At 54.9% G+C, this 27,284-nt stretch overlaps 1 protein-coding gene across 1 annotated transcript in view; it reads right to left on the bottom strand.

Moving 5' to 3' along the window:
* Positions 1 to 27,284, bottom strand: part of MUC16 (mucin 16, cell surface associated) — a 58,767-nt gene that overhangs the window by 10,830 nt on the left and 20,653 nt on the right. Inside the window, exons 7-55 of the mRNA XM_071799487.1 lie at positions 26,743 to 26,793; positions 25,393 to 25,446; positions 24,903 to 24,958; positions 23,998 to 24,076; positions 20,514 to 20,604; positions 19,771 to 19,808; positions 19,627 to 19,707; positions 12,900 to 13,097; positions 12,724 to 12,791; positions 12,147 to 12,319; positions 12,013 to 12,039; positions 11,675 to 11,820; positions 11,500 to 11,567; positions 10,923 to 11,095; positions 10,789 to 10,815; positions 10,451 to 10,596; positions 10,275 to 10,342; positions 9,668 to 9,840; positions 9,533 to 9,559; positions 9,195 to 9,340; positions 9,019 to 9,086; positions 8,414 to 8,586; positions 8,280 to 8,306; positions 7,942 to 8,087; positions 7,767 to 7,834; positions 7,190 to 7,362; positions 7,056 to 7,082; positions 6,718 to 6,863; positions 6,542 to 6,609; positions 5,860 to 6,107; positions 5,462 to 5,586; positions 5,286 to 5,353; positions 4,681 to 4,853; positions 4,547 to 4,573; positions 4,209 to 4,354; positions 4,031 to 4,098; positions 3,453 to 3,625; positions 3,319 to 3,345; positions 2,981 to 3,126; positions 2,805 to 2,872; positions 2,713 to 2,721; positions 2,229 to 2,401; positions 2,095 to 2,121; positions 1,757 to 1,902; positions 1,581 to 1,648; positions 975 to 1,147; positions 841 to 867; positions 503 to 648; positions 327 to 394 (exon numbers count right to left, since the gene is read on the bottom strand). Coding sequence (XP_071655588.1) covers positions 327 to 394; positions 503 to 648; positions 841 to 867; positions 975 to 1,147; positions 1,581 to 1,648; positions 1,757 to 1,902; positions 2,095 to 2,121; positions 2,229 to 2,401; positions 2,713 to 2,721; positions 2,805 to 2,872; positions 2,981 to 3,126; positions 3,319 to 3,345; positions 3,453 to 3,625; positions 4,031 to 4,098; positions 4,209 to 4,354; positions 4,547 to 4,573; positions 4,681 to 4,853; positions 5,286 to 5,353; positions 5,462 to 5,586; positions 5,860 to 6,107; positions 6,542 to 6,609; positions 6,718 to 6,863; positions 7,056 to 7,082; positions 7,190 to 7,362; positions 7,767 to 7,834; positions 7,942 to 8,087; positions 8,280 to 8,306; positions 8,414 to 8,586; positions 9,019 to 9,086; positions 9,195 to 9,340; positions 9,533 to 9,559; positions 9,668 to 9,840; positions 10,275 to 10,342; positions 10,451 to 10,596; positions 10,789 to 10,815; positions 10,923 to 11,095; positions 11,500 to 11,567; positions 11,675 to 11,820; positions 12,013 to 12,039; positions 12,147 to 12,319; positions 12,724 to 12,791; positions 12,900 to 13,097; positions 19,627 to 19,707; positions 19,771 to 19,808; positions 20,514 to 20,604; positions 23,998 to 24,076; positions 24,903 to 24,958; positions 25,393 to 25,446; positions 26,743 to 26,793 — 4,892 coding nt within the window. The remainder of the gene's footprint in view (positions 1 to 326; positions 395 to 502; positions 649 to 840; positions 868 to 974; positions 1,148 to 1,580; positions 1,649 to 1,756; positions 1,903 to 2,094; positions 2,122 to 2,228; positions 2,402 to 2,712; positions 2,722 to 2,804; positions 2,873 to 2,980; positions 3,127 to 3,318; positions 3,346 to 3,452; positions 3,626 to 4,030; positions 4,099 to 4,208; positions 4,355 to 4,546; positions 4,574 to 4,680; positions 4,854 to 5,285; positions 5,354 to 5,461; positions 5,587 to 5,859; positions 6,108 to 6,541; positions 6,610 to 6,717; positions 6,864 to 7,055; positions 7,083 to 7,189; positions 7,363 to 7,766; positions 7,835 to 7,941; positions 8,088 to 8,279; positions 8,307 to 8,413; positions 8,587 to 9,018; positions 9,087 to 9,194; positions 9,341 to 9,532; positions 9,560 to 9,667; positions 9,841 to 10,274; positions 10,343 to 10,450; positions 10,597 to 10,788; positions 10,816 to 10,922; positions 11,096 to 11,499; positions 11,568 to 11,674; positions 11,821 to 12,012; positions 12,040 to 12,146; positions 12,320 to 12,723; positions 12,792 to 12,899; positions 13,098 to 19,626; positions 19,708 to 19,770; positions 19,809 to 20,513; positions 20,605 to 23,997; positions 24,077 to 24,902; positions 24,959 to 25,392; positions 25,447 to 26,742; positions 26,794 to 27,284) is intronic.

The following is a 27,284-nucleotide window of genomic DNA, read 5'->3' as shown; positions in this document are numbered from 1 at the left end:
AGCATTCCCTGCTTGGGAACGCAGGCTCTGCCTTCCCAGCCTGTGGGTACGTGGTGGCCGGTCACTGCTGTCCTGCCTCCACTAATGCCCTGGGCTGATCAGGATGGTTGGGGCCAGGCAAGATTGTGAGTGGTCTTGAAGCTACAATGTCACTGCCTTTAGGGTAAGGCTTAAAGAAGGTGGGGATGAGGGAGAAGTTCCTGAGGCAGGAGGGGATCAAAGAGCAAGTCCTACCCTCTTAGTCTGGGGAGCAAAAGAGGAGGCATATGATGGTAGTCATAGTGAATAGTGGGACATGCAAAGGGACACGTAGGTGCAGCCCTTACCTGAAAGCTGTTGGTTCACATCCAAGGAAAGCGGGGCCGATGCTGCTTTCCTTCATAAGGCGGTTGAGCTGCCGAGGAGAGAGGATTTTCAGTTAAGCCATGCCACACTCCCCGAAATTCCCTCAACCGATGGGACAAATCAGGGGAAAAACCTGCCCCTCTGACAGATCACATACCAGGGTGGCCATGACTCTTCTCGTACTGTTGTACTTGGCAGAGCCAGGAGTGGCCAGGTCGGAATTGTAGGGGAGATTGGTGATGGTGAAGTTGATGGTGAAACGGTTGAGGGATGCAGTTGTTGTTGGTGCTGCATGGCTGGTAGCTGCAAGAAGAAGAAATGGAGAGTGAAAGGGTGCAAGAGGCAGGGTTTCAAGGCTAAAGGTGGTTAAGTACAGAGGTCTCCTGCTTGTCCCAGTGTTCATGATCCTCGGCCCCCAGGTGCCTCTCCCATGAGAAGTGCCCCATGGTGTATGCGCTGCCCTCTAAGCCCAAACTGCTCCCACAAGTTACTCACTGGGCTCAACTGGCTGCTCGTTGTAACCTGGGGAAAAACAGAGAGAGAGAGAATGTCAAGGGCTGGGGACAGGAGAGGGCCGGGGAAGGCTGCCATGGGACAGCAGAGGTGGCAGCGAGAGGAGTGTCGGTCACCGTTGACGTAGAGGCTGTCCTTGTCCAGGCTGTAGGGGCCCAGCTGCGTGATGCCTCTGGTCTTGTTGCTGACTTCATGGTAGAGTCCCACCCTGTCCAAGGCGGGGGCGGAGGGCTCCTTCCTGTAGGTGCAGATGGCGTCCACCCGCGTGTTGTCCCCTTGCCTCTCTGGCCTGGAAAACAGAGCGGCCGTGCCTGAGCAACCAGCCTGTGGGGCCTCTGGCTGCAAGGCCAGGCCTTGGGGCTTCTGCAGCATTCCCTGCTTGGGAACGCAGGCTCTGCCTTCCCAGTCCCTGGGGTGCGTGGTGGCCGGTCACTGCTGTCCTGCCTCCACTAATGCCCTGGGCTGGTGAGGAAGGATGGGGCCAGGCAAGATAGTGAGTGGTCTAGGGCTACAATGTCACTGCATTTAGGGTAAGGCTTTAGGAAGGAGGGGATCAAATAGAAGGCCCTAAGGCATGAGATCATTAGGGAAAAGTTCCTGAGGCAGGAGGGGATCAAAGAGCAAGTCCTACCCTCTTCATCTAGGTAGCAAAAGAGGAGGACATGATGGACCCCTGAGCCAACAGTGGGACCTGCAAAAGGACATGTAGGTGCAGCCCATACCTGAAAGCTGTTGGTTCACATCCAATGAAAGCGGGGCCAATGCTGCTTTCCTTCAGAAGGCGGTTGAGCTGCCAAAGAGAGAGGATTCCCAGTTAAGCCGTGCCACGCTCCCTGAAATTCCCTCAACTTATGGGACAAATCAGGGGAAAAACCTGCCCCTCTGACAGATCACATACCAGGGTGGCCATGACTCTTCTCGTACTGTTGTGCTTGGCAGAGCCAGGAGTGGCCAGGTCGGAATTGTAGGGGAGATTGGTGATGGTGAAGTTGATGGTGAAACGGTTGAGGGATGTAGTTGTTGTTGTTGGTGCATGGCTGGGAGCTGCAAGAAGAAGAAATGGAGAGTGACAAGGTGCAAGAGGCAGGGTTTCAAGGCTAAAGGTGGTTAAGTACAGAGGTCTCCTGCTTGTCCCAATGTGTGTGATCCTTGGCCCCCAGGTGCCTCTCCCAGGAGAAGAGCCCCATGGTGTATGCGCTGCCCTCTAAGCCCAACCTGCTCCCACAAGTTACTCACTGGGCTCAACTGGCTGCTCGTTGTAACCTGGGGAAAAACAGAGAGAGAGAGAATGTCAAGGGCTGGGGACAGGAGAGGGCTGGGGAAGGCTGCCATGGGACAGCAGAGGTGACAGCGAGAGGAGCATTGGTCACCGTTGACGTAGAGGCTGTCCTTGTCCAGGCTGTAGGGGCCCAGCTGCGTGATGCCTCTGGTCTTGTTGCTGACTTCATGGTAGAGTCCCACCCTGTCCAAGGCGGGGGCGGAGGGCTCCTTCCTGTAGGTGCAGACGGCGTCCACCCGCGTGTTGTCCCCTTGCCTCTCTGGCCTGGAAAACAGAGCGGCCGTGCCTGAGCACCCAGCCTGTGGGGCCTCTGGCTGCAAGGCCAGGCCTTGGGGCTTCTGCAGCATTCCCTGCTTGGGAACGCAGGCTCTGCCTTCCCAGCCTGTGGGTACTTGGTGGCCGGTCACTGCTGTCCTGCCTCCACTAATGCCCTGCGCTGGTCAGGATGGTTGGGGCCAGGCAAGATTGTGAGTGGTCGTGGGGCTACAATGTCACTACCTTTAGGGTAAGGCTTGAGGAAGGAGCGGATCAAATAGAAGGCCCTAAGCAGGAGGGGATCAAAGAGCAAGTCCTACCCTCTTAGTCTAGGGAGCAAAAGAGGAGGCACATGATGGTAGTCATAGTCAGTAGTGGGACCTGCAAAAGGACACGTAGGTGCAGCCCTTACCTGAAAGCTGTTGGTTCACATCCAAGGAAAGCGGGGCCGATGCTGCTTTCCTTCAGAAGGCGGTTGAGCTGCCAAAGAGAGAGGATTCCCAGTTAAGCCGTGCCATACTCCCTGAAATTCCCTCAACCGATGGGACAAATCAGGGGAAAAACCTGCCCCTCTGACAGATCACATACCAGGGTGGCCATGACTCTTCTCGTACTGTTGGACTTGGCAGAGCCAGGAGTGGCCAGGTCGGAATTGTAGGGGAGATTGGTGATGGTGAAGTTGATGGTGAAACGGTTGAGGGATGCAGTTGTTGTTGGTGCTGCATGGCTGGGAGCTGCACAAAGAAGAAATGGAGAGTGAAAGGGTGCAAGAGGCAGGGTTTCAAGGCTCAGGGTGGTTAAGTACAGAGGTCTCCTGCTTGTCCCAGTGTTCATGATCCTTGGCCCCCAGGTGCCTCTCCCATGAGAAGTGCCCCATGGTGTATGCGCTGCCCTCTAAGCCCAACCTGCTCCCACAAGTTACTCACTGGGCTCAACTGGCTGCTCGTTGTAACCTGGGGAAAAACAGAGAGAGAGAGAATGTCAAGGGCTGGGGACAGGAGAGGGCTGGGGAAGGCTGCCATGGGACAGCAGAGGTGACAGCGAGAGGAGTGTCGGTCACCGTTGACGTAGAGGCTGTCCTTGTCCAGGCTGTAGGGGCCCAGCTGCGTGATGCCTCTGGTCTTGTTGCTGACTTCATGGTAGAGTCCCACCCTGTCCAAGGCGGGGGCAGAGGGCTCCTTCCTGTAGGTGCAGACGGCGTCCACCCGCGTGTTGTCCCCTTGCCTCTCTGGCCTGGAAAACAGAGCGGCCGTGCCTGAGCACCCAGCCTGTGGGGCCTCTGGCTGCAAGGCCAGGCCTTGGGGCTTCTGCAGCATTCCCTGCTTGGGAACGCAGGCTCTGCCTTCCCAGTCCCAGGGGTACTTGGTGGCTGGTCACTGCTGTCCTGCTTCCACTAATGCCCTGGGCTGGTCAGGATGGTTGGGGCCAGGCAAGATTGTGAGTGGTCTTGGGGCTACAATGTCACTGCCTTTAGGGTAAGGCTTAAAGAAGGTGGGGATCAGGGAGAAGTTCCTGAGGCAGGAGGGGATCAAAGAGCAAGTTCTACCCTCTTAGTCTAGGGAGCAAAAGAGGAGGCACATGAAGGTAGTCATTGTGAATAGTGGGACCTGCAAAAGGACACGTAGGTGCAGCCCATACCTGAAAGCTGTTGGTTCACATCCAAGGAAAGTGGGGCCAATGCTGCTTTCCTTCAGAAGGCGGTTGAGCTGCCAAAGAGAGAGGATTCCCAGTTAAGCCCTGCCCTTCTCTCTCTGCAATTCCCTCAACCTATGGGACAAATCAGGGGAAAGGCATGGCCCTGTGACAGATCACATACCAGGGTGGCCATGACTCTTCTCGTACTGTTGTACTTGGCAGAGCCAGGAGTGGCCAGGTCGGAATTGTAGGGGAGATTGGTGATGGTGAAGTTGATGGTGAAACGGTTGAGGGATGTAGTTGTTGTTGTTGGTGCATGGCTGGGAGCTGCAAGAAGAAGAAATGGAGAGTGACAAGGTGCAAGAGGCAGGGTTTCAAGGCTAAAGGTGGTTAAGTACAGAGGTCTCCTGCTTGTCCCAATGTGTGTGATCCTTGGCCCCCAGGTGCCTCTCCAATGAGAAGAGCCCCATGGTGTATGCGCTGCCCTCTAAGCCCAACCTGCTCCCACAAGTTACTCACTGGGCTCAACTGGCTGCTCGTTGTAACCTGGGGAAAAACAGAGAGAGAGAGAATGTCAAGGGCTGGGGACAGGAGAGGGCTGGGGAAGGCTGCCATGGGACAGCAGAGGTGACAGCGAGAGGAGCATTGGTCACCGTTGACGTAGAGGCTGTCCTTGTCCAGGCTGTAGGGGCCCAGCTGCGTGATGCCTCTGGTCTTGTTGCTGACTTCATGGTAGAGTCCCACCCTGTCCAAGGCGGGGGCGGAGGGCTCCTTCCTGTAGGTGCAGACGGCGTCCACCCGCGTGTTGTCCCCTTGCCTCTCTGGCCTGGAAAACAGAGCGGCCGTGCCTGAGCACCCAGCCTGTGGGGCCTCTGGCTGCAAGGCCAGGCCCTGGGGCTTCTGCAGCATTCCCTGCTTGGGAACGCAGGCTCTGCCTTCCCAGCCTGTGGGTACGTGGTGGCCGGTCACTGCTGTCCTGCCTCCACTAATGCCCTGGGCTGGTCAGGATGGTTGGGGCCAGGCAAGATAGTGAGTGGTCTAGGGCTACAATGTCACTGCATTTAGGGTAAGGCTTTAGGAAGGAGGGGATCAAATAGAAGGCCCTAAGGCATGAGATCATTAGGGAAAAGTTCCTGAGGCAGGAGGGGATCAAAGAGCAAGTCCTACCCTCTTAGACAAGGGAGCAAAAGAGCAGGACATGATGGACCCCTGAGCCAACAGTGGGACCTGCAAAGGGATACGTAGGTGCAGCCCATACCTGAAAGCTGTTGGTTCACATCCAAGGAAAGCGGGGCCAATGCTGCTTTCCTTCAGAAGGCGGTTGAGCTGCCAAAGAGAGAGGATTCCCAGTTAAGCCCTGCCACGCTCCCTGAAATTCCCTCAACCTATGGTACAAATCAGGGGAAAGGCCTGGCCCTCTGACAGATCACATACCAGGGTGGCCATGACTCTTCTCGTACTGTTGTACTTGGCAGAGCCAGGAGTGGCCAGGTCGGAATTGTAGGGGAGATTGGTGATGGTGAAGTTGATGGTGAAACGGTTGAGGGATGCAGTTGTTGTTGGTGGTGCATGGCTGGTAGCTGCACGAAGAAGAAATGGAGAGTGAAAGGGTGCAAGAGGCAGGGTTTCAAGGCTCAGGGTGGTTAAGTATAGAGGTCTCCTGCTTGTCCCAATGTGTGTGATCCTTGGCCCCCAGGTGCCTCTCCAATGAGAAGAGCCCCATGGTGTATGCGCTGCCCTCTAAGCCCAACCTGCCCCCACAAGTTACTCACTGGGCTCAACTGGCTGCTCGTTGTAACCTGGGGAAAAACAGAGAGAGAGAGAATGTCAAGGGCTGGGGACAGGAGAGGGCTGGGGAAGGCTGCCATGGGACAGCAGAGGTAAACAGCGAGAGGAGCATTGGTCACCGTTGACGTAGAGGCTGTCCTTGTCCAGGCTGTAGGGGCCCAGCTGCGTGATGCCTCTGGTCTTGTTGCTGACTTCATGGTAGAGTCCCACCCTGTCCAGGGCGGGGGCGGAGGGCTCCTTCCTGTAGGTGCAGACGGCGTCCACCCGCGTGTTGTCCCCTTGCCTCTCTGGCCTGGAAAACAGAGCGGCCGTGCCTAAGCACCCAGCCGTTGGGGCCTCTGGCAGCAAGGCCAGGCCCTGGGGCTTCTGCAGCATTCCCTGCTTGGGAACGCAGGCTCTGCCTTCCCAGTCCCAGGGGTGCGTGGTGGCCGGTCACTGCTGTCCTGCCTCCACTAATGCCCTGGGCTGGTCAGGATGGTTGGGGCCAGGTAAGATTGTGAGTGGTCTTGAAGCTACAATGTCACTGCCTTTAGGGTAAGGCTTGAGGAAAGAAGGGATCAAATAGAAGGCCCGAAGGCATGAGATCATCAGGGAAAAGTTCCTGAGGCAGGAGGGGATCAAAGAGCAAGTCCTACCCTCTTAGACAAGGGAGCAAAAGAGCAGGACATGATGGACCCCTGAGCCAACAGTGGGACCTGCAAAGGGATACGTAGGTGCAGCCCATACCTGAAAGCTGTTGGTTCACATCCAAGGAAAGCGGGGCCAATGCTGCTTTCCTTCAGAAGGCGGTTGAGCTGCCAAAGAGAGAGGATTCCCAGTTAAGCCCTGCCACGCTCCCTGAAATTCCCTCAACCTATGGGACAAATCAGGGAAAAGGCCTGGCCCTCTGACAGATCACATACCAGGGTGGCCATGACTCTTCTCGTACTGTTGTACTTGGCAGAGCCAGGAGTGGCCAGGTCGGAATTGTAGGGGAGATTGGTGATGGTGAAGTTGATGGTGAAACGGTTGAGGGATGCAGTTGTTGTTGGTGGTGCATGGCTGGTAGCTGCATGAAGAAGAAATGGAGAGTGAAAGGGTGCAAGAGGCAGGGTTTCAAGGCTAAAGGTGGTTAAGTACAGAGGTCTCCTGCTTGTCCCAATGTGTGTGATCCTTGGCCCCCAGGTGCCTCTCCCAGGAGAAGAGCCCCATGGTGTATGCGCTGCCCTATAAGCCCAACCTGTTCCCACAAGTTACTCACTGGGCTCAACTGGCTGCTCGTTGTAACCTGGGGAAAAACAGAGAGAGAGAGAATGTCAAGGGCTGGGGACAGGAGAGGGCTGGGGAAGGCTGCCATGGGACAGCAGAGGTGGCAGCGAGAGGAGTGTCGGTCACCGTTGACGTAGAGGCTGTCCTTGTCCAGGCTGTAGGGGCCCAGCTGCGTGATGCCTCTGGTCTTGTTGCTGACTTCATGGTAGAGTCCCACCCTGTCCAGGGCGGGGGCGGAGGGCTCCTTCCTGTAGGTGCAGACGGCGTCCACCCGCGTGTTGTCCCCTTGCCTCTCTGGCCTGGAAAACAGAGCGGCCGTGCCTGAGCACCCGGCCTGTGGGGCCTCTGGCTGCAAGGCCAGGCCCTGGGGCTTCTGCAGCATTCCCTGCTTGGGAACGCAGGCTCTGCCTTCCCAGCCTGTGGGTACGTGGTGGCCGGTCACTGCTGTCCTGGCTCCACTAATGCCCTGGGCTGGTCAGGATGGTTGGGGCCAGGCAAGATTGTGAGTGGTCTTGGGGCTACAATGTCACTGCCTTTAGGGTAAGGCTTAAAGAAGGTGGGGATCAGGGAGAAGTTCCTGAGGCAGGAGGGGATCAAAGAGCAAGTCCTACCCTCTTAGTCTAGGGAGCAAAAGATGAGGCCCATGATGGTAGTCATAGTCAATAGTGGGACCTGCAAAGGGACACGTAGGTGCTGTCCTTACCTGAAAGCTGTTGGTTCACATCCAAGGAAAGCGGGGCCAATGCTGCTTTCCTTCAGAAGGCGGTTGAGCTGCCAAGTGAGAGGTTTCACAGTTAAGCCCTGCCCCTCTCTCTGCAATTCCCTCAACCGATGGTACAAATCAGGGGAAAGGCCTGGCCCTCTGACAGATCACATACCAGGGTGGCCATGACACTTCTCGTACTGTTGTACTTGGCAGAGCCAGGAGTGGCCAGGTCGGAATTGTAGGGGAGATTGGTGATGGTGAAGTTGATGGTGAAACGGTTGAGGGATGCAGTTGTTGTTGATGGTGCATGGCTGGGAGCTGCAAGAAGAAGACATGAAGAGTGACAAGGTGCAAGAGGCAGGGTTTCAAGGCTCAGGGTGGTTAAGTACAGAGGTCGTCTGCTTGTCCCAGTGTTCATGATCCTTGGCCCCCAGGTGCCTCTCCCAGGAGAAGAGCCCCATGGTGTATGCGCTGCCCTCTAAGCCCAACCTGCTCCCACAAGTTACTCACTGGGCTCAACTGGCTGCTCGTTGTAACCTGGGGAAAAACAGAGAGAGGGAGAATGTCAAGGGCTGGGGACAGGAGAGGGCCGGGGAAGGCTGCCATGGGACAGCAGAGGTGGCAGCGAGAGGAGTGTCGGTCACCGTTGACGTAGAGGCTGTCCTTGTCCAGGCTGTAGGGGCCCAGCTGCGTGATGCCTCTGGTCTTGTTGCTGACTTCATGGTAGAGTCCCACCCTGTCCAAGGCGGGGGCGGAGGGCTCCTTCCTGTAGGTGCAGACGGCGTCCACCCGCGTGTTGTCCCCTTGCCTCTCTGGCCTGGAAAACAGAGCGGCCGTGCCTGAGCACCCAGCCTGTGGGGCCTCTGGCTGCAAGGCCAGGCCTTGGGGCTTCTGCAGCATTCCCTGCTTGGGAACGCAGGCTCTGCCTTCCCAGCCTGTGGGTACGTGGTGGCCGGTCACTGCTGTCCTGCCTCCACTAATGCCCTGGGCTGGTCAGGATGGTTGGGGCCAGGCAAGATAGTGAGTGGTCTAGGGCTACAATGTCACTGCATTTAGGGTAAGGCTTTAGGAAGGAGGGGATCAAATAGAAGGCCCTAAGGCATGAGATCATTAGGGAAAAGTTCCTGAGGCAGGAGGGGATCAAAGAGCAAGTCCTACCCTCTTAGACAAGGGAGCAAAAGAGCAGGACATGATGGACCCCTGAGCCAACAGTGGGACCTGCAAAGGGATACGTAGGTGCAGCCCATACCTGAAAGCTGTTGGTTCACATCCAATGAAAGCGGGGCCAATGCTGCTTTCCTTCAGAAGGCGGTTGAGCTGCCAAAGAGAGAGGATTCCCAGTTAAGCCCTGCCACGCTCCCTGAAATTCCCTCAACCTATGGTACAAATCAGGGGAAAGGCCTGGCCCTCTGACAGATCACATACCAGGGTGGCCATGACTCTTCTCGTACTGTTGTACTTGGCAGAGCCAGGAGTGGCCAGGTCGGAATTGTAGGGGAGATTGGTGATGGTGAAGTTGATGGTGAAACGGTTGAGGGATGCAGTTGTTGTTGGTGGTGCATGGCTGGGAGCTGCACGAAGAAGAAATGGAGAGTGAAAGGGTGCAAGAGGCAGGGTTTCAAGGCTCAGGGTGGTTAAGTATAGAGGTCTCCTGCTTGTCCCAATGTGTGTGATCCTTGGCCCCCAGGTGCCTCTCCAATGAGAAGAGCCCCATGGTGTATGCGCTGCCCTCTAAGCCCAACCTGCCCCCACAAGTTACTCACTGGGCTCAACTGGCTGCTCGTTGTAACCTGGGGAAAAACAGAGAGAGAGAGAATGTCAAGGGCTGGGGACAGGAGAGGGCTGGGGAAGGCTGCCATGGGACAGCAGAGGTAAACAGCGAGAGGAGCATTGGTCACCGTTGACGTAGAGGCTGTCCTTGTCCAGGCTGTAGGGGCCCAGCTGCGTGATGCCTCTGGTCTTGTTGCTGACTTCATGGTAGAGTCCCACCCTGTCCAGGGCGGGGGCGGAGGGCTCCTTCCTGTAGGTGCAGACGGCGTCCACCCGCGTGTTGTCCCCTTGCCTCTCTGGCCTGGAAAACAGAGCGGCTGTGCCTGAGCACCCAGCCTGTGGGGCCTCTGGCTGCAAGGCCAGGCCCTGGGGCTTCTGCAGCATTCCCTGCTTGGGAACGCAGGCTCTGCCTTCCCAGTCCCAGGGGTGCGTGGTGGCCGGTCACTGCTGTCCTGCCTCCACTAATGCCCTGGGCTGGTCAGGATGGTTGGGGCCAGGTAAGATTGTGAGTGGTCTTGAAGCTACAATGTCAATGCCTTTAGGGTAAGGCTTGAGGAAAGAAGGGATCAAATAGAAGGCCCGAAGGCATGAGATCATCAGGGAAAAGTTCCTGAGGCAGGAGGGGATCAAAGAGCAAGTCCTACCCTCTTAGACAAGGGAGCAAAAGAGCAGGACATGATGGACCCCTGAGCCAACAGTGGGACCTGCAAAGGGATACGTAGGTGCAGCCCATACCTGAAAGCTGTTGGTTCACATCCAAGGAAAGCGGGGCCAATGCTGCTTTCCTTCAGAAGGCGGTTGAGCTGCCAAAGAGAGAGGATTCCCAGTTAAGCCCTGCCACGCTCCCTGAAATTCCCTCAACCTATGGGACAAATCAGGGAAAAGGCCTGGCCCTCTGACAGATCACATACCAGGGTGGCCATGACTCTTCTCGTACTGTTGTACTTGGCAGAGCCAGGAGTGGCCAGGTCGGAATTGTAGGGGAGATTGGTGATGGTGAAGTTGATGGTGAAACGGTTGAGGGATGCAGTTGTTGTTGGTGGTGCATGGCTGGTAGCTGCACGAAGAAGAAATGGAGAGTGAAAGGGTGCAAGAGGCAGGGTTTCAAGGCTAAAGGTGGTTAAGTACAGAGGTCTCCTGCTTGTCCCAATGTGTGTGATCCTTGGCCCCCAGGTGCCTCTCCCAGGAGAAGAGCCCCATGGTGTATGCGCTGCCCTATAAGCCCAACCTGTTCCCACAAGTTACTCACTGGGCTCAACTGGCTGCTCGTTGTAACCTGGGGAAAAACAGAGAGAGAGAGAATGTCAAGGGCTGGGGACAGGAGAGGGCTGGGGAAGGCTGCCATGGGACAGCAGAGGTGGCAGCGAGAGGAGTGTCGGTCACCGTTGACGTAGAGGCTGTCCTTGTCCAGGCTGTAGGGGCCCAGCTGCGTGATGCCTCTGGTCTTGTTGCTGACTTCATGGTAGAGTCCCACCCTGTCCAAGGCGGGGGCGGAGGGCTCCTTCCTGTAGGTGCAGACGGCGTCCACCCGCGTGTTGTCCCCTTGCCTCTCTGGCCTGGAAAACAGAGCGGCCGTGCCTGAGCACCCGGCCTGTGGGGCCTCTGGCTGCAAGGCCAGGCCTTGGGGCTTCTGCAGCATTCCCTGCTTGGGAACGCAGGCTCTGCCTTCCCAGCCTGTGGGTACGTGGTGGCCGGTCACTGCTGTCCTGCCTCCACTAATGCCCTGGGCTGGTCAGGATGGTTGGGGCCAGGCAAGATTGTGAGTGGTCTTGGGGCTACAATGTCACTGCCTTTAGGGTAAGGCTTAAAGAAGGTGGGGATCAGGGAGAAGTTCCTGAGGCAGGAGGGGATCAAAGAGCAAGTCCTACCCTCTTAGTCTAGGGAGCAAAAGATGAGGCCCATGATGGTAGTCATAGTCAATAGTGGGACCTGCAAAGGGACACGTAGGTGCTGTCCTTACCTGAAAGCTGTTGGTTCACATCCAATGAAAGCGGGGCCAATGCTGCTTTCCTTCAGAAGGCGGTTGAGCTGCCAAGTGAGAGGTTTCACAGTTAAGCCCTGCCCCTCTCTCTGCAATTCCCTCAACCGATGGTACAAATCAGGGGAAAGGCCTGGCCCTCTGACAGATCACATACCAGGGTGGCCATGACACTTCTCGTACTGTTGTACTTGGCAGAGCCAGGAGTGGCCAGGTCGGAATTGTAGGGGAGATTGGTGATGGTGAAGTTGATGGTGAAACGGTTGAGGGATGCAGTTGTTGTTGATGGTGCATGGCTGGGAGCTGCAAGAAGAAGACATGAAGAGTGACAAGGTGCAAGAGGCAGGGTTTCAAGGCTCAGGGTGGTTAAGTACAGAGGTCTCCTGCTTGTCCCAGTGTTCATGATCCTTGGCCCCCAGGTGCCTCTCCCATGAGAAGAGCCCCATGGTGTATGCGCTGCCCTCTAAGCCCAGCCTGCTCCCACAAGTTACTCACTGGGCTCAACTGGCTGCTCGTTGTAACCTGAGGAAAAACAGAGAGAGAGAGAATGTCAAGGGCTGGGGACAGGAGAGGGCTGGGGAAGGCTGCCATGGGACAGCAGAGGTGGCAGCGAGAGGAGCATTGGTCACCGTTGACGTAGAGGCTGTCCTTGTCCAGGCTGTAGGGGCCCAGCTGCGTGATGCCTCTGGTCTTGTTGCTGACTTCATGGTAGAGTCCCACCCTGTCCAAGGCGGGGGCGGAGGGCTCCTTCCTGTAGGTGCAGACGGCGTCCACCCGCGTGTTGTCCCCTTGCCTCTCTGACCTGGAAAACAGAGCGGCCGTGCCTGAGCACCCAGCCTGTGGGGCCTCTGGCTGCAAGGCCAGGCCTTGGGGCTTCTGCAGCATTCCCTGCTTGGGAACGCAGGCTCTGCCTTCCCAGTCCCAGGGGTGCGTGGTGGCCGGTCACTGCTGTCCTGCTTCCACTAATGCCCTGGGCTGGTCAGGATGGTTGGGGCCAGGTAAGATTGTGAGTGGTCTTGGGGCTACAATGTCACTGCCTTTAGGCTAATGCTTGAGGCAGGAGGGGATCTAATAGAAGGCCCTAAGCAGGAGTGGATAAAAGAGCAAGTCCTACCCTCTTAGTCTAGGGAGCAAAAGAGGAGGCACATGATGGTAGTCATAGTGAATAATGGGACCTGCAAAAGGACACGTAGGTGCAGCCCATACCTGAAAGCTGTTGGTTCACATCCAATGAAAGCGGGGCCAATGCTGCTTTGCTGCAGAAGGCGGTTGAGCTGCCGAGGAGAGAGGATTCCCAGTTAAGCCGTGCCCCTCTCTCTGCCATTCCCTCAACCGATGGGACAAATCAGGGGAAAGGCCTGGCCCTCTGACAGATCACATACCAGGGTGGCCATGACTCTTCTCGTACTGTTGTACTTGGCAGAGCCAGGAGTGGCCAGATCGGAATTGTAGGGGAGATTGGTGATGGTGAAGTTGATGGTGAAATGTTCTAGGGCTGTAGCTGTTGTTGTTGGGTGGCTGGGAGCTGCAAGTAGCAGAAATGAGGAGTTACAAGGTACAAGAAGCAGAGTGTGAAGGCTCTGTGTGGAACAATGCAGAGGTCTCCTGCCTGGTACCCCTCTCTTTGGTTCTGTTTTCACTACTTTACATTTTCTTTGCACTACGAATTCTCAACCATTAAATTTTAGTTTTCCTTTCACAATTAAAATTTTCATCAGTGAGGTAAAATATACCGTATTCATTTAGAGGAAAACGTATGTTTCTTGACGTTAATATATCATTGGTTTTACAGCAGTTACATAATAAAAAAAATGGGAAAGACTTGAAAAAAAGGCCATTGTATTAGTCTTGCCATGTATTTAAAGTAAGAGCTGTAATTCAGTGCAAAATAGTCAATAAGTACCCTTAGCTAGTAAGTAGAGAGGAAATAATAAATTTGTGAGCAAATTTTCAACAATAATCAAAGTGTACAATAAATTTTTTTAGTGAGATGTACTTACTGTGTATTGACGTACTTGTTTTTTAAAAAATGGAGATATGAACGACGAGTACTCTTTCAGAATACAATGAAATAGTAATATCAGAAACACAAATGAGTGATGTATCTGAACCTATGATTTTAAAAAGAGCAGTTGTGGAGGTTCCAAATACAATAGAAATACCTGAAGTTGTTCCTGAGGTAGCTGGACTGGGGGTTACTGCTGTGGTGGAGGTGGTCACGGTGGTGTCCTGAAGGGTTGAGGTGCCTTCAGTGGTGGCACTGGAGGTTGTCTCCAGAGTAGAGCTGGATGCAGTTGTGGTGAGAGCTGGGGAAGTGCTCCGAGTAGGAAGAGTTGACGTGCTCATAGGAGATGGGCTTGTCCCAGGAGAAGACGAGGTTGTTTGTGGAAGAAGCGTGGTGGTCGATGCAGTTGTCTCTGTAGGTGTGGTGGTGAGAGGAGCAGTAGTGGATGTTCCAGGTGGGCTGGAAGTGACTTCAGTTGTTCCTGCACGAGCTGGTCTGGAGGTTTCTGCTGTGGTGGAGACAAGTGTGGAGGTTGTGTCAGCAGGAGACGTTTGTTGTGGAGTGGAAAAGGGTGAGGATGTAGTCTCAGGAGACGACGTTGTCTGGAGAGCTGTGGTGGATGTTTCTACTGTGGTGGATGTTTCTGCTGTGGTGGAGGTGGTCATGGTGGTGTCCTGAAGGGTTGAGGTGCCTTCAGTGGTGGCACTGGAGGTTGTCTCCAGAGTAGAGCTGGATGCAGTTGTGGTGAGAGCTGGAGAAGTGCTCCGAGTAGGAAGAGTTGACGTGGTTGTAGGAGATGGGCTTGTCCCAGGAGAAGACGAGGTTGTTTGTGGAAGAAGCGTGGTGGTCGATGCAGTTGTCTCTGTAGGTGTGGTGGTGAGAGGAGCAGTAGTGGATGTTCCAGGCGGGCTGGAAGTGACTTCAGTTGTTCCTGCACGAGCTGGTCTGGAGATTTCTGCTGTGGTGGAGACAAGTGTGGAGGTTGTGTCAGCAGGAGATGTTTGTTGTGGAGTGGAAAAGAGTGAGGATGTAGTCTCAGGAGATGATGTTGTCTGGAGAGCTGTGCTGGAGGTTTCTACTGTGGTGGATGTTTCTGCTGTGGTGGAGGTGGTCACGGTGGTGTCCTGAAGGGTTGAGGTGCCTTCAGTGGTGGCACTGGAGGTTGTCTCCGGAGTAGAGCTGGATGCAGTTGTGGTGAGAGCTGGGGAAGTGCTCCAAGTAGGAAGAGTTGACGTGGTTGTAGAAGATGGGCTTGTCTTAGGAGAAGACGAGGTTGTTTGTGGAAGAAGCGTGGTGGTCGATGCAGTTGTCTCTGTAGGTGTGGTGGTGAGAGGAGCAGTAGTGGATGTTCCAGGTGGGCTGGAAGTGACTTCAGTTGTTCCTGTAGTAGCTGGGCTGGAGGTTTCTGCTGTGGTGGAGACAAGTGTGGAGGTTGTGTCAGCAGGAGACGTTTGTTGTGGAGTGGAAAAGGGTGAGGATGTAGTCTCAGGAGACGATGTTGTCTGGAGAGCTGTGGTGGCGGTTTCTACTGTGGTGGATGTTTCTGCTGTGGTGGAGGTGGTCACGGTGGTGTCCTGAAGGGTTGAGGTGCCTTCAGTGGTGGCACTGGAGGTTGTCTCCAGAGTAGAGCTGGATGCAGTTGTGGTGAGAGCTGGAGAAGTGCTCCGAGTAGGAAGAGTTGACGTGGTTGTAGGAGATGGGCTTGTCCCAGGAGAAGACGAGGTTATTTGTGGAAGAAGCGTGGTGGTCGATGCAGTTGTCTCTGTAGGTGTGGTGGTGAGAGGAGCAGTAGTGGATGTTCCAGGCGGGCTGGAAGTGACTTCAGTTGTTCCTGTGGTAGGTGGGCTGGAGGTTTCTGCTGTGGTGGAGACAAGTGTGGAGGTTGTGTCAGCAGGAGACGTTTGTTGTGGAGTGGAAAAGGGTGAGGATATAGTCTCAGGAGACGACGTTGTCTGGAGAGCTGTGGTGGCAGTTTCTACTGTGGTGGATGTTTCTGCTGTGGTGGAGGTGGTCACGGTGGTGCCCTGAAGGGTTGAGGTGCCTTCAGTGGTGGCACTGGAGGTTGTCTCCAGAGTAGAGGTGGATGCAGTTGTGGTGAGAGCTGGAGAAGTGCTCCGAGTAGGAAGAGTTGACGTGCTCATAGGAGATGGGCTCGTCCCAGGAGAAGACGAGGTTGTTGGTGGAAGAAGCGTGGTGGTCGATGCAGTTGTCTCTGTAGGTGTGGTGGTGAGAGGAGCAGTAGTGGATGTTCCAGGTGGGCTGGAAGTGACTTCAGTTGTTCCTGCACGAGCTGGTCTGGAGATTTCTGCTGTGGTGGAGAGAAGTGTGGAGGTTGTGTCAGCAGGAGACGTTTGTTGTGGAGTGGAAAAGGGTGAGGATGTAGTCTCAGGAGACGACGTTATCTGGAGAGCTGTGGTGGAGGTTTCTACTGTGGTGGATGTTTCTGCTGTGGTGGAGGTGGTCACGGTGGTGTCCTGAAGGGTTGAGGTGCCTTCAGTGGTGGCACTGGAGGTTGTCTCCAGAGTAGAGCTGGATGCAGTTGTGGTGAGAGCTGGGGAAGTGCTCCGAGTAGGAAGAGTTGACGTGGTTGTAGGAGATGGGCTTGTCCCAGGAGAAGACGAGGTTGTTTGTGGAAGAAGCGTGGTGGTCGATGCAGTTGTCTCTGTAGGTGTGGTGGTGAGAGGAGCAGTAGTGGATGTTCCAGGTGGGCTGGAAGTGACTTCAGTTGTTCCTGTAGTAGCTGGGCTGGAGGTTTCTGCTGTGGTAGAGACAAGTGTGGAGGTTGTGTCAGCAGGAGACGTTTGTTGTGGAGTGGAAAAGGGTGAGGATGTAGTCTCAGGAGACGATGTTGTCTGGAGAGCTGTGGTGGCGGGTTCTACTGTGGTGGATGTTTCTGCTGTGGTGGAGGTGGTCACGGTGGTGTCCTGAAGGGTTGAGGTGCCTTCAGTGGTGGCACTGGAGGTTGTCTCCGGAGTAGAGCTGGATGCAGTTGTGGTGAGAGCTGGAGAAGTGCTCTGAGTAGGAAGAGTTGACGTGGTCGTAGGAGAAGGACTTGTCCCAGGAGAAGACGAGGTTGTTTGTGGAAGAAGCGTGGTGGTCGATGCAGTTGTCTCTGTAGGTGTGGTGGTGAGAGGAGCAGTAGTGGATGTTCCAGGTGGGCTGGAAGTGACTTCAGTTGTTCCTGTAGTAGCTGGGCTGGAGGTTTCTGCTGTGGTGGAGACAAGTGTGGAGGTTGTGTCAGCAGGAGACGTTTGTTGTGGAGTGGAAAAGGTTGAGGATGTAGGCTCAGGAGACCACGTTGTCTGGAGAGCTGTGGTGGATGTTTCTGCTGTGGTGGAGGTGGTCACGGTGGTGCCCTCAAGGGTTGAGGTGCCTTCAGTGGTGGCACTGGAGGTTGTCTCCAGAGTAGAGTTGGATGCAGTTGTGGTAAGAGCTGGAGAAGTGCTCCGAGTAGGAGGAGTTGACGTGGTCGTAGGAGATGGGCTTGTCCCAGGAGAAGACGAGGTTGTTTGTGGAAGAAGCGTGGTGGTCGATGCAGTTGTCTCTGTAGGTGTGGTGGTGAGAGGAGAAGTAGTGGATGTTCCAGGTGGGCTGGAAGTGACTTCAGTTGTTCCTGTAGTAGCTGGGCTGGAGGTTTCTGCTGTGGTGGAGACAAGTGTGGAGGTTGTGTCAGCAGGAGACGTTTGTTGTGGAGTGGAAAAGGGTGAGGATGTAGTCTCAGGAGATGACGTTGTCTGGAGAGCTGTGGTGGCAGTTTCTACTGTGGTGGATGTTTCTGCTGTGGTGGAGGTGGTCACGGTGGTGTCCTGAAGGGTTGAGGTGCCTTCAGTGGTGGCACTGGAGGTTGTCTCCAGAGTAGAGCTGGATGCAGTTGTGGTGAGAGCTGGAGAAGTGCTCCGAGTAGGAAGAGTTGACGTGCTCATAGGAGATGGGCTTGTCCCAGGAGAAGACGAGGTTGTTTGTGGAAGAAGCGTGGTGGTCGATGCAGTTGTCTCTGTAGGTGTGGTGGTGAGAGGAGCAGTAGTGGATGTTCCAGGTGGGCTGGAAGTGACTTCAGTTGTTCCTGCACGAGCTGGTCTGGAGGTTTCTGCTGTGGTGGAGACAAGTGTGGAGGTTGTGTCAGCAGGAGACGTCTGTTCTGCAGGGGAAAAGGGTGAGGATGTAGTCTCAGGAGACGACGTTGTCTGGACAGCTGTGGTGGAGGTTTCTACTGTGGTGGATGTTTCTGCTGTGGTGGAGGTGGTCACGGTGGTACCCTGAAGGGTTGAGGTGCCTTCAGTGGTGGCACTGGAGGTTGTCTCCAGAGTAGAGCTGTATGCAGGTGTGGTGAGAGCTGGAGAAGTGCTCCGAGTAGGAAGAGTTGACGTGGTCGTAGGAGAAGGGCTTGTCCCAGGAGAAGACGAGGTTGTTTGTGGTAGAAGCGTGGTGGTTGATGCAGTTGTCTCTGTAGGTGTGGTGGTGAGAGGAGCAGTAGTGGGTGTTCCAGGTGGGCTGGAAGTGACTTCAGTTGTTCCTGTAGTAGCTGGGCTGGAGGTTTCTGCTGTGGTGGAGACAAGTGTGGAGGTTGTGTCAGCAGGAGACGTTTGTTGTGGAGTGGAAAAGGGTGAGGATGTAGTCTCAGGAGACGACGTTGTCTGGAGAGCTGTGGTGGAGGTTTCTGCTGTGGTGGAGGTGGTCACGGTGGTGTCCTGAAGGGTTGAGGTGCCTTCAGTGGTGGTACTGGAGGTTGGCTCCAGAGTAGAGCTGGATGCAGTTGTGGTGAGAGCTGGAGAAGTGCTCCGAGTAGGAAGAGTTGACGTGGTCGTAGGAGAAGGGCTTGTCCCAGGAGAAGACGAGGTTGTTTGTGGAAGAAGCGTGGTGGTCGATGCAGTTGTCTCTGTAGGTGTGGTGGTGAGAGGAGCAGTAGTGGATGTTCCAGGTGGGCTGGAAGTGACTTCAGTTGTTCCTGTAGTAGCTGGGCTGGAGGTTTCTGCTGTGGTGGAGACAAGTGTGGAGGTTGTGTCAGCAGGAGACGTTTGTTGTGGAGTGGAAAAGGGTGAGGATGTAGTCTCAGGAGACGACGTTGTCTGGAGAGGTGTGGTGGATGTTTCTGCTGTGGTGGAGGTGGTCGCGGTGGTGTCCTGAAGGGTTGAGGTGCCTTCAGTGGTGGCACTGGAGGTTGTCTCCAGAGTAGAGCTGTATGCAGGTGTGGTGAGAGCTGGAGAAGTGCTCCGAGTAGGAAGAGTTGACGTGGTCGTAGGAGAAGGGCTTGTCCCAGGAGAAGACGAGGTTGTTTGTGGTAGAAGCGTGGTGGTTGATGCAGTTGTCTCTGTAGGTGTGGTGGTGAGAGGAGCAGTAGTGGGTGTTCCAGGTGGGCTGGAAGTGACTGCAGTTGTTCCTGTAGTAGCTGGGCTGGAGGTTTCTGCTGTGGTGGAGACAAGTGTGGAGGTTGTGTCAGCAGGAGACGTTTGTTGTGGAGTGGAAAAGGGTGAGGATGTAGTCTCAGGAGACGACGTTGTCTGGAGAGCTGTGGTGGAGGTTTCTGCTGTGGTGGAGGTGGTCACGGTGGTGTCCTGAAGGGTTGAGGTGCCTTCAGTGGTGGCACTGGAGGTTGTCTCCAGAGTAGAGCTGGATGCAGTTGCGGTGAGAGCTGGAGAAGTGGTCTGAGTAGGAAGAGTTGACGTGGTCGTAGGAGATGGGCTTGTCCCAGGAGAAGACGAGGTTGTTTGTGGAAGAAGCGTGGTGGTCGATGCAGTTGTCTCTGTAGGTGTGGTGGTGAGAGGAGCAGTAGTGGATGTTCCAGGTGGGCTGGAAGTGACTTCAGTTGTTCCTGTAGTAGCTGGGCTGGAGGTTTCTGCTGTGGTGGAGACAAGTGTGGAGGTTGTGTCAGCAGGAGACGTTTGTTGTGGAGTGGAAAAGGGTGAGGATGTAGTCTCAGGAGGCGACGTTGTCTGGAGAGCTGTGGTGGAGGTTTCTACTGTGGTGGATGTTTCTGCTGTGGTGGAGGTGGTCACGGTGGTGTCCTGAAGGGTTGAGGTGCCTTCAGTGGTGGCACTGGAGGTTGTCTCCAGAGTAGAGCTGGATGCAGTTGTGGTGAGAGCTGGAGAAGTGCTCCGAGTAGGAAGAGTTGACGTGGTTGTAGGAGATGGGCTTGTCCCAGGAGAAGACGAGGTTGTTTGTGGAAGAAGCGTGGTGGTCGATGCAGTTTTCTCTGTAGGTGTGGTGGTGAGAGGAGCAGTAGTGGATGTTCCAGGCGGGCTGGAAGTGACTTCAGTTGTTCCTGTGGTAGGTGGGCTGGAGGTTTCTGCTGTGGTGGAGACAAGTGTGGAGGTTGTGTCAGCAGGAGACGTTTGTTGTGGAGTGGAAAAGGGTGAGGATATAGTCTCAGGAGACGACGTTGTCTGGAGAGCTGTGGTGGCAGTTTCTACTGTGGTGGATGTTTCTGCTGTGGTGGAGGTGGTCACGGTGGTGTCCTGAAGGGTTGAGGTGCCTTCAGTGGTGGCACTGGAGGTTGTCTCCAGAGTAGAGGTGGATGCAGTTGTGGTGAGAGCTGGAGAAGTGCTCCGAGTAGGAAGAGTTGACGTGCTCATAGGAGATGGGCTTGTCCCAGGAGAAGACGTGGTTGTTTGTGGAAGAAGCGTGGTGGTCGATGCAGTTGTCCCTGTAGGTGTGGTGGTGAGAGGAGCAGTAGTGGATGTTCCAGGTGGGCTGGAAGTGACTTCAGTTGTTCCTGCACGAGCTGGTCTGGAGATTTCTGCTGTGGTGGAGACAAGTGTGGAGGTTGTGTCAGCAGGAGACGTTTGTTGTGGAGTGGAAAAGGGTGAGGATGTAGTCTCAGGAGATGATGTTGTCTGGAGAGCTGTGCTGGAGGTTTCTACTGTGGTGGATGTTTCTGCTGTGGTGGAGGTGGTCACGGTGGTGTCCTGAAGGGTTGAGGTGCCTTCAGTGGTGGCACTGGAGGTTGTCTCTTGAGTAGAGCTTAATGCAGTTGTGGTGAGAGCTAGGGAAGTGCTCCGAGTAGGAAGAGTTGACGTGGTTGTAGAAGATGGGCTTGTCCCAGGAGAAGACGAGGTTGTTTGTGGAAGAAGCGTGGTGGTCGATGCAGTTGTCTCTGTAGGTGTGGTGGTGAGAGGAGCAGTAGTGGATGTTCCAGGTGGGCTGGAAGTGACTTCAGTTGTTCCTGTAGTAGCTGGGCTGGAGGTTTCTGCTGTGGTGGAGACAAGTGTGGAGGTTGTGTCAGCAGGAGACGTTTGTTGTGGAGTGGAAAAGGGTGAGGATGTATCCTCAGGAGACGACGTTATCTGGAGAGCTGTGGTGGAGGTTTCTACTGTGGTGGATGTTTCTGCTGTGGTGGAGGTGGTCACGGTGGTGTCCTGAAGGGTTGAGGTGCCTTCAGTGGTGGCACTGGAGGTTGTCTCCAGAGTAGAGCTGGATGCAGTTGTGGTGAGAGCTGGGGAAGTGCTCCGAGTAGGAAGAGTTGACGTGGTCATAGGAGATGGGCTTGTCCCAGGAGAAGACGAGGTTGTTTGTGGAAGAAGCGTGGTGGTCGATGCAGTTGTCTCTGTAGGTGTGGTGGTGAGAGGAGCAGTAGTGGATGTTCCAGGTGGGCTGGAAGTGACTTCAGTTGTTCCTGCAGTAGCTGGGCTGGAGGTTTCTGCTGTGGTGGAGACAAGTGTGGAGGTTGTGTCAGCAGGAGACGTTTGTTGTGGAGTGGAAAAGGTTGAGGATGTAGTCTCAGGAGACCACGTTGTCTGGAGAGCTGTGGTGGATGTTTCTGCTGTGGTGGAGGTGGTCACGGTGGTGTCCTCAAGGGTTGAGGTGCCTTCAGTGGTGGCACTGGAGGTTGTTTCCAGAGTAGAGTTGGATGCAGTTGTGGTAAGAGCTGGAGAAGTGCTCCGAGTAGGAAGAGTTGACGTGGTCGTAGGAGATGGGCTTGTCCCAGGAGAAGACGAGGTTGTTTGTGGAAAAAGCGTGGTGGTCGATGCAGTTGTCTCTGTAGGTGTGGTGGTGAGAGGAGCAGTAGTGGATGTTCCAGGTGGGCTGGAAGTGACTTCAGTTGTTCCTGCACGAGCTGGTCTGGAGATTTCTGCTGTGGTGGAGACAAGTGTGGAGGTTGTGTCAGCAGGAGACGTTTGTTGTGGAGTGGAAAAGGGTGAGGATGTAGTCTCAGGAGACGACGTTGTCTGGAAAGCCGTGGGGGAGGTTTCTACAGTGGTGGATGTTTCTGCTGTGGTGGAGGTGGTCGCGGTGGTGTCCTGAAGGGTTGAGGTGCCTTCAGTGGTGGCACTGTAGGTTGTCTCCAGAGTAGAGCTGGATGCAGTTGTGGTGAGAGCTGGGGAAGTGCTCCGAGTAGGAAGAGTTGACGTGGTCGTAGGAGATGGGCTTGTCCCAGGAGAAGACGAGGTTGTTTGTGGAAGAAGCGTGGTGGTCGATGCAGTTGTCTCTGTAGGTGTGGTGGTGAGAGGAGCAGTAGTGGATGTTCCAGGTGGGCTGGAAGTGACTTCAGTTGTTCCTGTAGTAGCTGGGCTGGAGGTTTCTGCTGTGGTGGAGACAAGTGTTGAGGTTGTGTCAGCAGGAGACGTTTGTTGTGGAGTGGAAAAGGGTGAGGATGTAGTCTCAGGAGACGACGTTGTCTGGAGAGCTGTGGTGGATGTTTCTGCTGTGGTGGAGGTGGTCACGGTGGTGTCCTGAAGGGTTGAGGTGCCTTCAGTGGTGGCACTGGAGGTTGTCTCCAGAGCAGAGCTGGATGCAGCTGTGGTGAGAGCTGGAGAAGTGCTCCGAGTAGGAAGAGTTGACGTGGTTGTAGGAGATGGGCTTGTCCCAGGAGAAGACGAGGTTGTTTGTGGAAGAAGCGTGGTGGTCGATGCAGTTGTCTCTGTAGGTGTGGTGGTGAGAGGAGCAGTAGTGGATGTTCCAGGTGGGCTGGAAGTGACTTCAGTTGTTCCTGTAGTAGCTGGGCTGGAGGTTTCTGCTGTGGTGGAGACAAGTGTGGAGGTTGTGTCAGCAGGAGACGTTTGTTGTGGAGTGGAAAAGGGTGAGGATGTAGTCTCAGGAGACGACGTTGTCTGGACATCTGTGGTGGAGGTTTCTACTGTGGTGGATGTTTCTGCTGTGGTGGAGGCGGTCACGGTGGTGTCCTGAAGGGTTGAGGTGCCTTCAGTGGTGGCACTGGAGGTTGTCTCCAGAGTAGAGCTGGATGCAGTTGTGGTGAGAGCTGGAGAAGTGCTCCGAGTAGGAAGAGTTGACGTGGTCGTAGGAGATGGGCTTGTCCCAGGAGAAGACGAGGTTGTTTGTGGAAGAAGCGTGGTGGTCGATGCAGTTGTCTCTGTAGGTGTGGTGGTGAGAGGAGCAGTAGTGGATGTTCCAGGTGGGCTGGAAGTGACTTCAGTTGTTCCTGTAGTAGCTGGGCTGGAGGTTTCTGCTGTGGTGGAGACAAGTGTGGAGGTTGTGTCAGCAGGAGACGTTTGTTGTGGAGTGGAAAAGGGTGAGGATATAGTCTCAGGAGACGACGTTGTCTGGAGAGCTGTGGTGGCAGTTTCTACTGTGGTGGATGTTTCTGCTGTGGTGGAGGTGGTCACGGTGGTGTCCTGAAGGGTTGAGGTGCCTTCAGTGGTGGCACTGGAGGTTGTCTCCAGAGTAGAGGTGGATGCAGTTGTGGTGAGAGCTGGAGAAGTGCTCCGAGTAGGAAGAGTTGACGTGCTCATAGGAGATGGGCTTGTCCCAGGAGAAGACGTGGTTGTTTGTGGAAGAAGCGTGTTGGTCGATGCAGTTGTCCCTGTAGGTGTGGTGGTGAGAGGAGCAGTAGTGGATGTTCCAGGTGGGCTGGAAGTGACTTCAGTTGTTCCTGCACGAGCTGGTCTGGAGATTTCTGCTGTGGTGGAGACAAGTGTGGAGGTTGTGTCAGCAGGAGACGTTTGTTGTGGAGTGGAAAAGGGTGAGGATGTAGTCTCAGGAGATGATGTTGTCTGGAGAGCTGTGCTGGAGGTTTCTACTGTGGTGGATGTTTCTGCTGTGGTGGAGGTGGTCACGGTGGTGTCCTGAAGGGTTGAGGTGCCTTCAGTGGTGGCACTGGAGGTTGTCTCTTGAGTAGAGCTTAATGCAGTTGTGGTGAGAGCTGGGGAAGTGCTCCGAGTAGGAAGAGTTGACGTGGTTGTAGAAGATGGGCTTGTCTTAGGAGAAGAGGAGGTTGTTTGTGGAATAAGCGTGGTGGTCGATGCAGTTGTCTCTGTAGGTGTGGTGGTGAGAGGAGCAGTAGTGGATGTTCCAGGTGGGCTGGAAGTGACTTCAGTTGTTCCTGTAGTAGCTGGGCTGGAGGTTTCTGCTGTGGTGGAGACAAGTGTGGAGGTTGTGTCAGCAGGAGACGTTTGTTGTGGAGTGGAAAAGGGTGAGGATGTATCCTCAGGAGACGATGTTGTCTGGAGAGCTATGGTGGCAGTTTCTACTGTGGTGGATGTTTCTGCTGTGGTGGAGGTGGTCACGGTGGTGTCCTGAAGTGTTGAGGTGCCTTCAGTGGTGGCACTGGAGGTTGTCTCCAGAGTAGAGCTGTATGCAGTTTTGGTGAGAGCTGGAGAAGTGCTCCGAGTAGGAAGAGTTGACGTGGTTGTAGGAGATGGGCTTGTCCCAGGAGAAGACGAGGTTGTTTGTGGAAGAAGCGTGGTGGTCGATGCAGTTGTCTCTGTAGGTGTGGTGGTGAGAGGAGCAGTAGTGGATGTTCCAGGTGGGCTGGAAGTGACTTCAGTTGTTCCTGTAGTAGCTGGGCTGGAGGTTTCTGCTGTGGTGGAGAGAAGTGTGGAGGTTGTGTCAGCAGGAGACGTTTGTTGTGGAGTGGAAAAGGGTGAGGATGTAGTCTCAGGAGACGACGTTATCTGGAGAGCTGTGGTGGAGGTTTCTACTGTGGTGGATGTTTCTGCTGTGGTGGAGGTGGTCACGGTGGTGTCCTGAAGGGTTGAGGTGCCTTCAGTGGTGGCACTGGAGGTTGTCTCCAGAGTAGAGCTGGATGCAGTTGTGGTGAGAGCTGGGGAAGTGCTCCGAGTAGGAAGAGTTGACGTGGTCGTAGGAGATGGGCTTGTCCCAGGAGAAGACGAGGTTGTTTGTGGAAGAAGCGTGGTGGTCGATGCAGTTGTCTCTGTAGGTGTGGTGGTGAGAGGAGCAGTAGTGGATGTTCCAGGTGGGCTGGAAGTGACTTCAGTTGTTCCTGCAGTAGCTGGGCTGGAGGTTTCTGCTGTGGTGGAGACAAGTGTGGAGGTTGTGTCAGCAGGAGACGTTTGTTGTGGAGTGGAAAAGGTTGACGATGTAGTCGCAGGAGACCACGTTGTCTGGAGAGCTGTGGTGGATGTTTCTGCTGTGGTGGAGGTGGTCACGGTGGTGTCCTCAAGGGTTGAGGTGCCTTCAGTGGTGGCACTGGAGGTTGTTTCCAGAGTAGAGTTGGATGCAGTTGTGGTAAGAGCTGGAGAAGTGCTCCGAGTAGGAAGAGTTGACGTGGTCGTAGGAGATGGGCTTGTCCCAGGAGAAGACGAGGTTGTTTGTGGAAGAAGCGTGGTGGTCGATGCAGTTGTCTCTGTAGGTGTGGTGGTGAGAGGAGCAGTAGTGGATGTTCCAGGTGGGCTGGAAGTGACTTCAGTTGTTCCTGTAGTAGCTGGGCTGGAGGTTTCTGCTGTGGTGGAGACAAGTGTGGAGGTTGTGTCAGCAGGAGACGTTTGTTGTGGAGTGGAAAAGGGTGAGGATGTAGTCTCAGGAGACGACGTTGTCTGGACATCTGTGGTGGAGGTTTCTACTGTGGTGGATGTTTCTGCTGTGGTGGAGGCGGTCACGGTGGTGTCCTGAAGGGTTGAGGTGCCTTCAGTGGTGGCACTGGAGGTTGTCTCAGGAGTAGAGCTGGATGCAGTTGTGGTGAGAGCTGGAGAAGTGCTCCGAGTAGGAAGAGTTGACGTGGTCGTAGGAGATGGGCTTGTCCCAGGAGAAGACGAGGTTGTTTGTGGAAGAAGCGTGGTGGTCGATGCAGTTGTCTCTGTAGGTGTGGTGGTGAGAGGAGCAGTAGTGGATGTTCCAGGTGGGCTGGAAGTGACTTCAGTTGTTCCTGTAGTAGTTGGGCTGGAGGTTTCTGCTGTGGTGGAGACAAGTGTGGAGGTTGTGTCAGCAGGAGACGTTTGCTGTGGAGTGGAAAAGGGTGAGGATGTAATCTCAGGAGACGACGTTGTCTGGAGAGCTGTGGTGGAGGTTTCTACTGTGGTGGATGTTTCTGCTGTGGTGGAGGTGGTCACGGTGGTGTCCTGAAGGGTTGAGGTGCCTTCAGTGGTGGCACTGGAGGTTGTCTCCAGAGTAGAGCTGGATGCAGTTGTAGTGAGAGCTGGGGAAGTGCTCCAAGTAGGAAGAGTTGACGTGGTCGTAGGAGATGGGCTTGTCCCAGGAGAAGACGAGGTTGTTTGTGGAAGAAGCGTGGTGGTCGATGCAGTTGTCTCTGTAGGTGTGGTGGTGAGAGGAGCAGTAGTGGATGTTCCAGGTGGGCTGGAAGTGACTTCAGTTGTTCCTGTAGTAGCTGGGCTGGAGGTTTCTGCTGTGGTGGAGACAAGTGTGGAGGTTGTGTCAGCAGGAGACGTTTGTTGTGGAGTGGAAAAGGGTGAGGATGTAGTCTCAGGAGACGACGTTGTCTGGAGAGCTGTGGTGGAGGTTTCTACTGTGGTGGATGTTTCTGCTGTGGTGGAGGTGGTCACGGTGGTGTCCTGAAGGGTTGAGGTGCCTTCAGTGGTGGCACTGGAGGTTGTCTCCAGAGTAGAGCTGGATGCAGTTGTGGTGAGAGCTGGAGAAGTGCTCCGAGTAGGAAGAGTTGACGTGGTCGTAGGAGATGGGCTTGTCCCAGGAGAAGACGAGGTTGTTTGTGGAAGAAGCGTGGTGGTCGATCCAGTTGTCTCTGTAGGTGTGGTGGTGAGAGGAGCAGTAGTGGATGTTCCAGGTGGGCTGGAAGTGACTTCAGTTGTTCCTGTAGTAGCTGGGCTGGAGGTTTCTGCTGTGGTGGAGACAAGTGTGGAGGTTGTGTCAGCAGGAGACGTTTGTTGTGGAGTGGAAAAGGGTGAGGATGTAGTCTCAGGAGACGACGTTGTCTGGACATCTGTGGTGGAGGTTTCTACTGTGGTGGATGTTTCTGCTGTGGTGGAGGCGGTCACGGTGGTGTCCTGAAGGGTTGAGGTGCCTTCAGTGGTGGCACTGGAGGTTGTCTCAGGAGTAGAGCTGGATGCAGTTGTGGTGAGAGCTGGAGAAGTGCTCCGAGTAGGAAGAGTTGACGTGGTCGTAGGAGATGGGCTTGTCCCAGGAGAAGACGAGGTTGTTTGTGGAAGAAGCGTGGTGGTCGATGCAGTTGTCTCTGTAGGTGTGGTGGTGAGAGGAGCAGTAGTGGATGTTCCAGGTGGGCTGGAAGTGACTTCAGTTGTTCCTGTAGTAGTTGGGCTGGAGGTTTCTGCTGTGGTGGAGACAAGTGTGGAGGTTGTGTCAGCAGGAGACGTTTGCTGTGGAGTGGAAAAGGGTGAGGATGTAATCTCAGGAGACGACGTTGTCTGGAGAGCTGTGGTGGAGGTTTCTACTGTGGTGGATGTTTCTGCTGTGGTGGAGGTGGTCACGGTGGTGTCCTGAAGGGTTGAGGTGCCTTCAGTGGTGGCACTGGAGGTTGTCTCCAGAGTAGAGCTGGATGCAGTTGTAGTGAGAGCTGGGGAAGTGCTCCAAGTAGGAAGAGTTGACGTGGTCGTAGGAGATGGGCTTGTCCCAGGAGAAGACGAGGTTGTTTGTGGAAGAA

Source organism: Patagioenas fasciata, chromosome 27 (assembly GCF_037038585.1).
Source record: "Patagioenas fasciata isolate bPatFas1 chromosome 27, bPatFas1.hap1, whole genome shotgun sequence".
NCBI lineage: Eukaryota > Metazoa > Chordata > Aves > Columbiformes > Columbidae > Patagioenas > Patagioenas fasciata.
The sequence above is the reverse complement of the archived record's forward strand: the minus strand, read 5'-3'. Positions and strand labels throughout refer to the sequence as shown.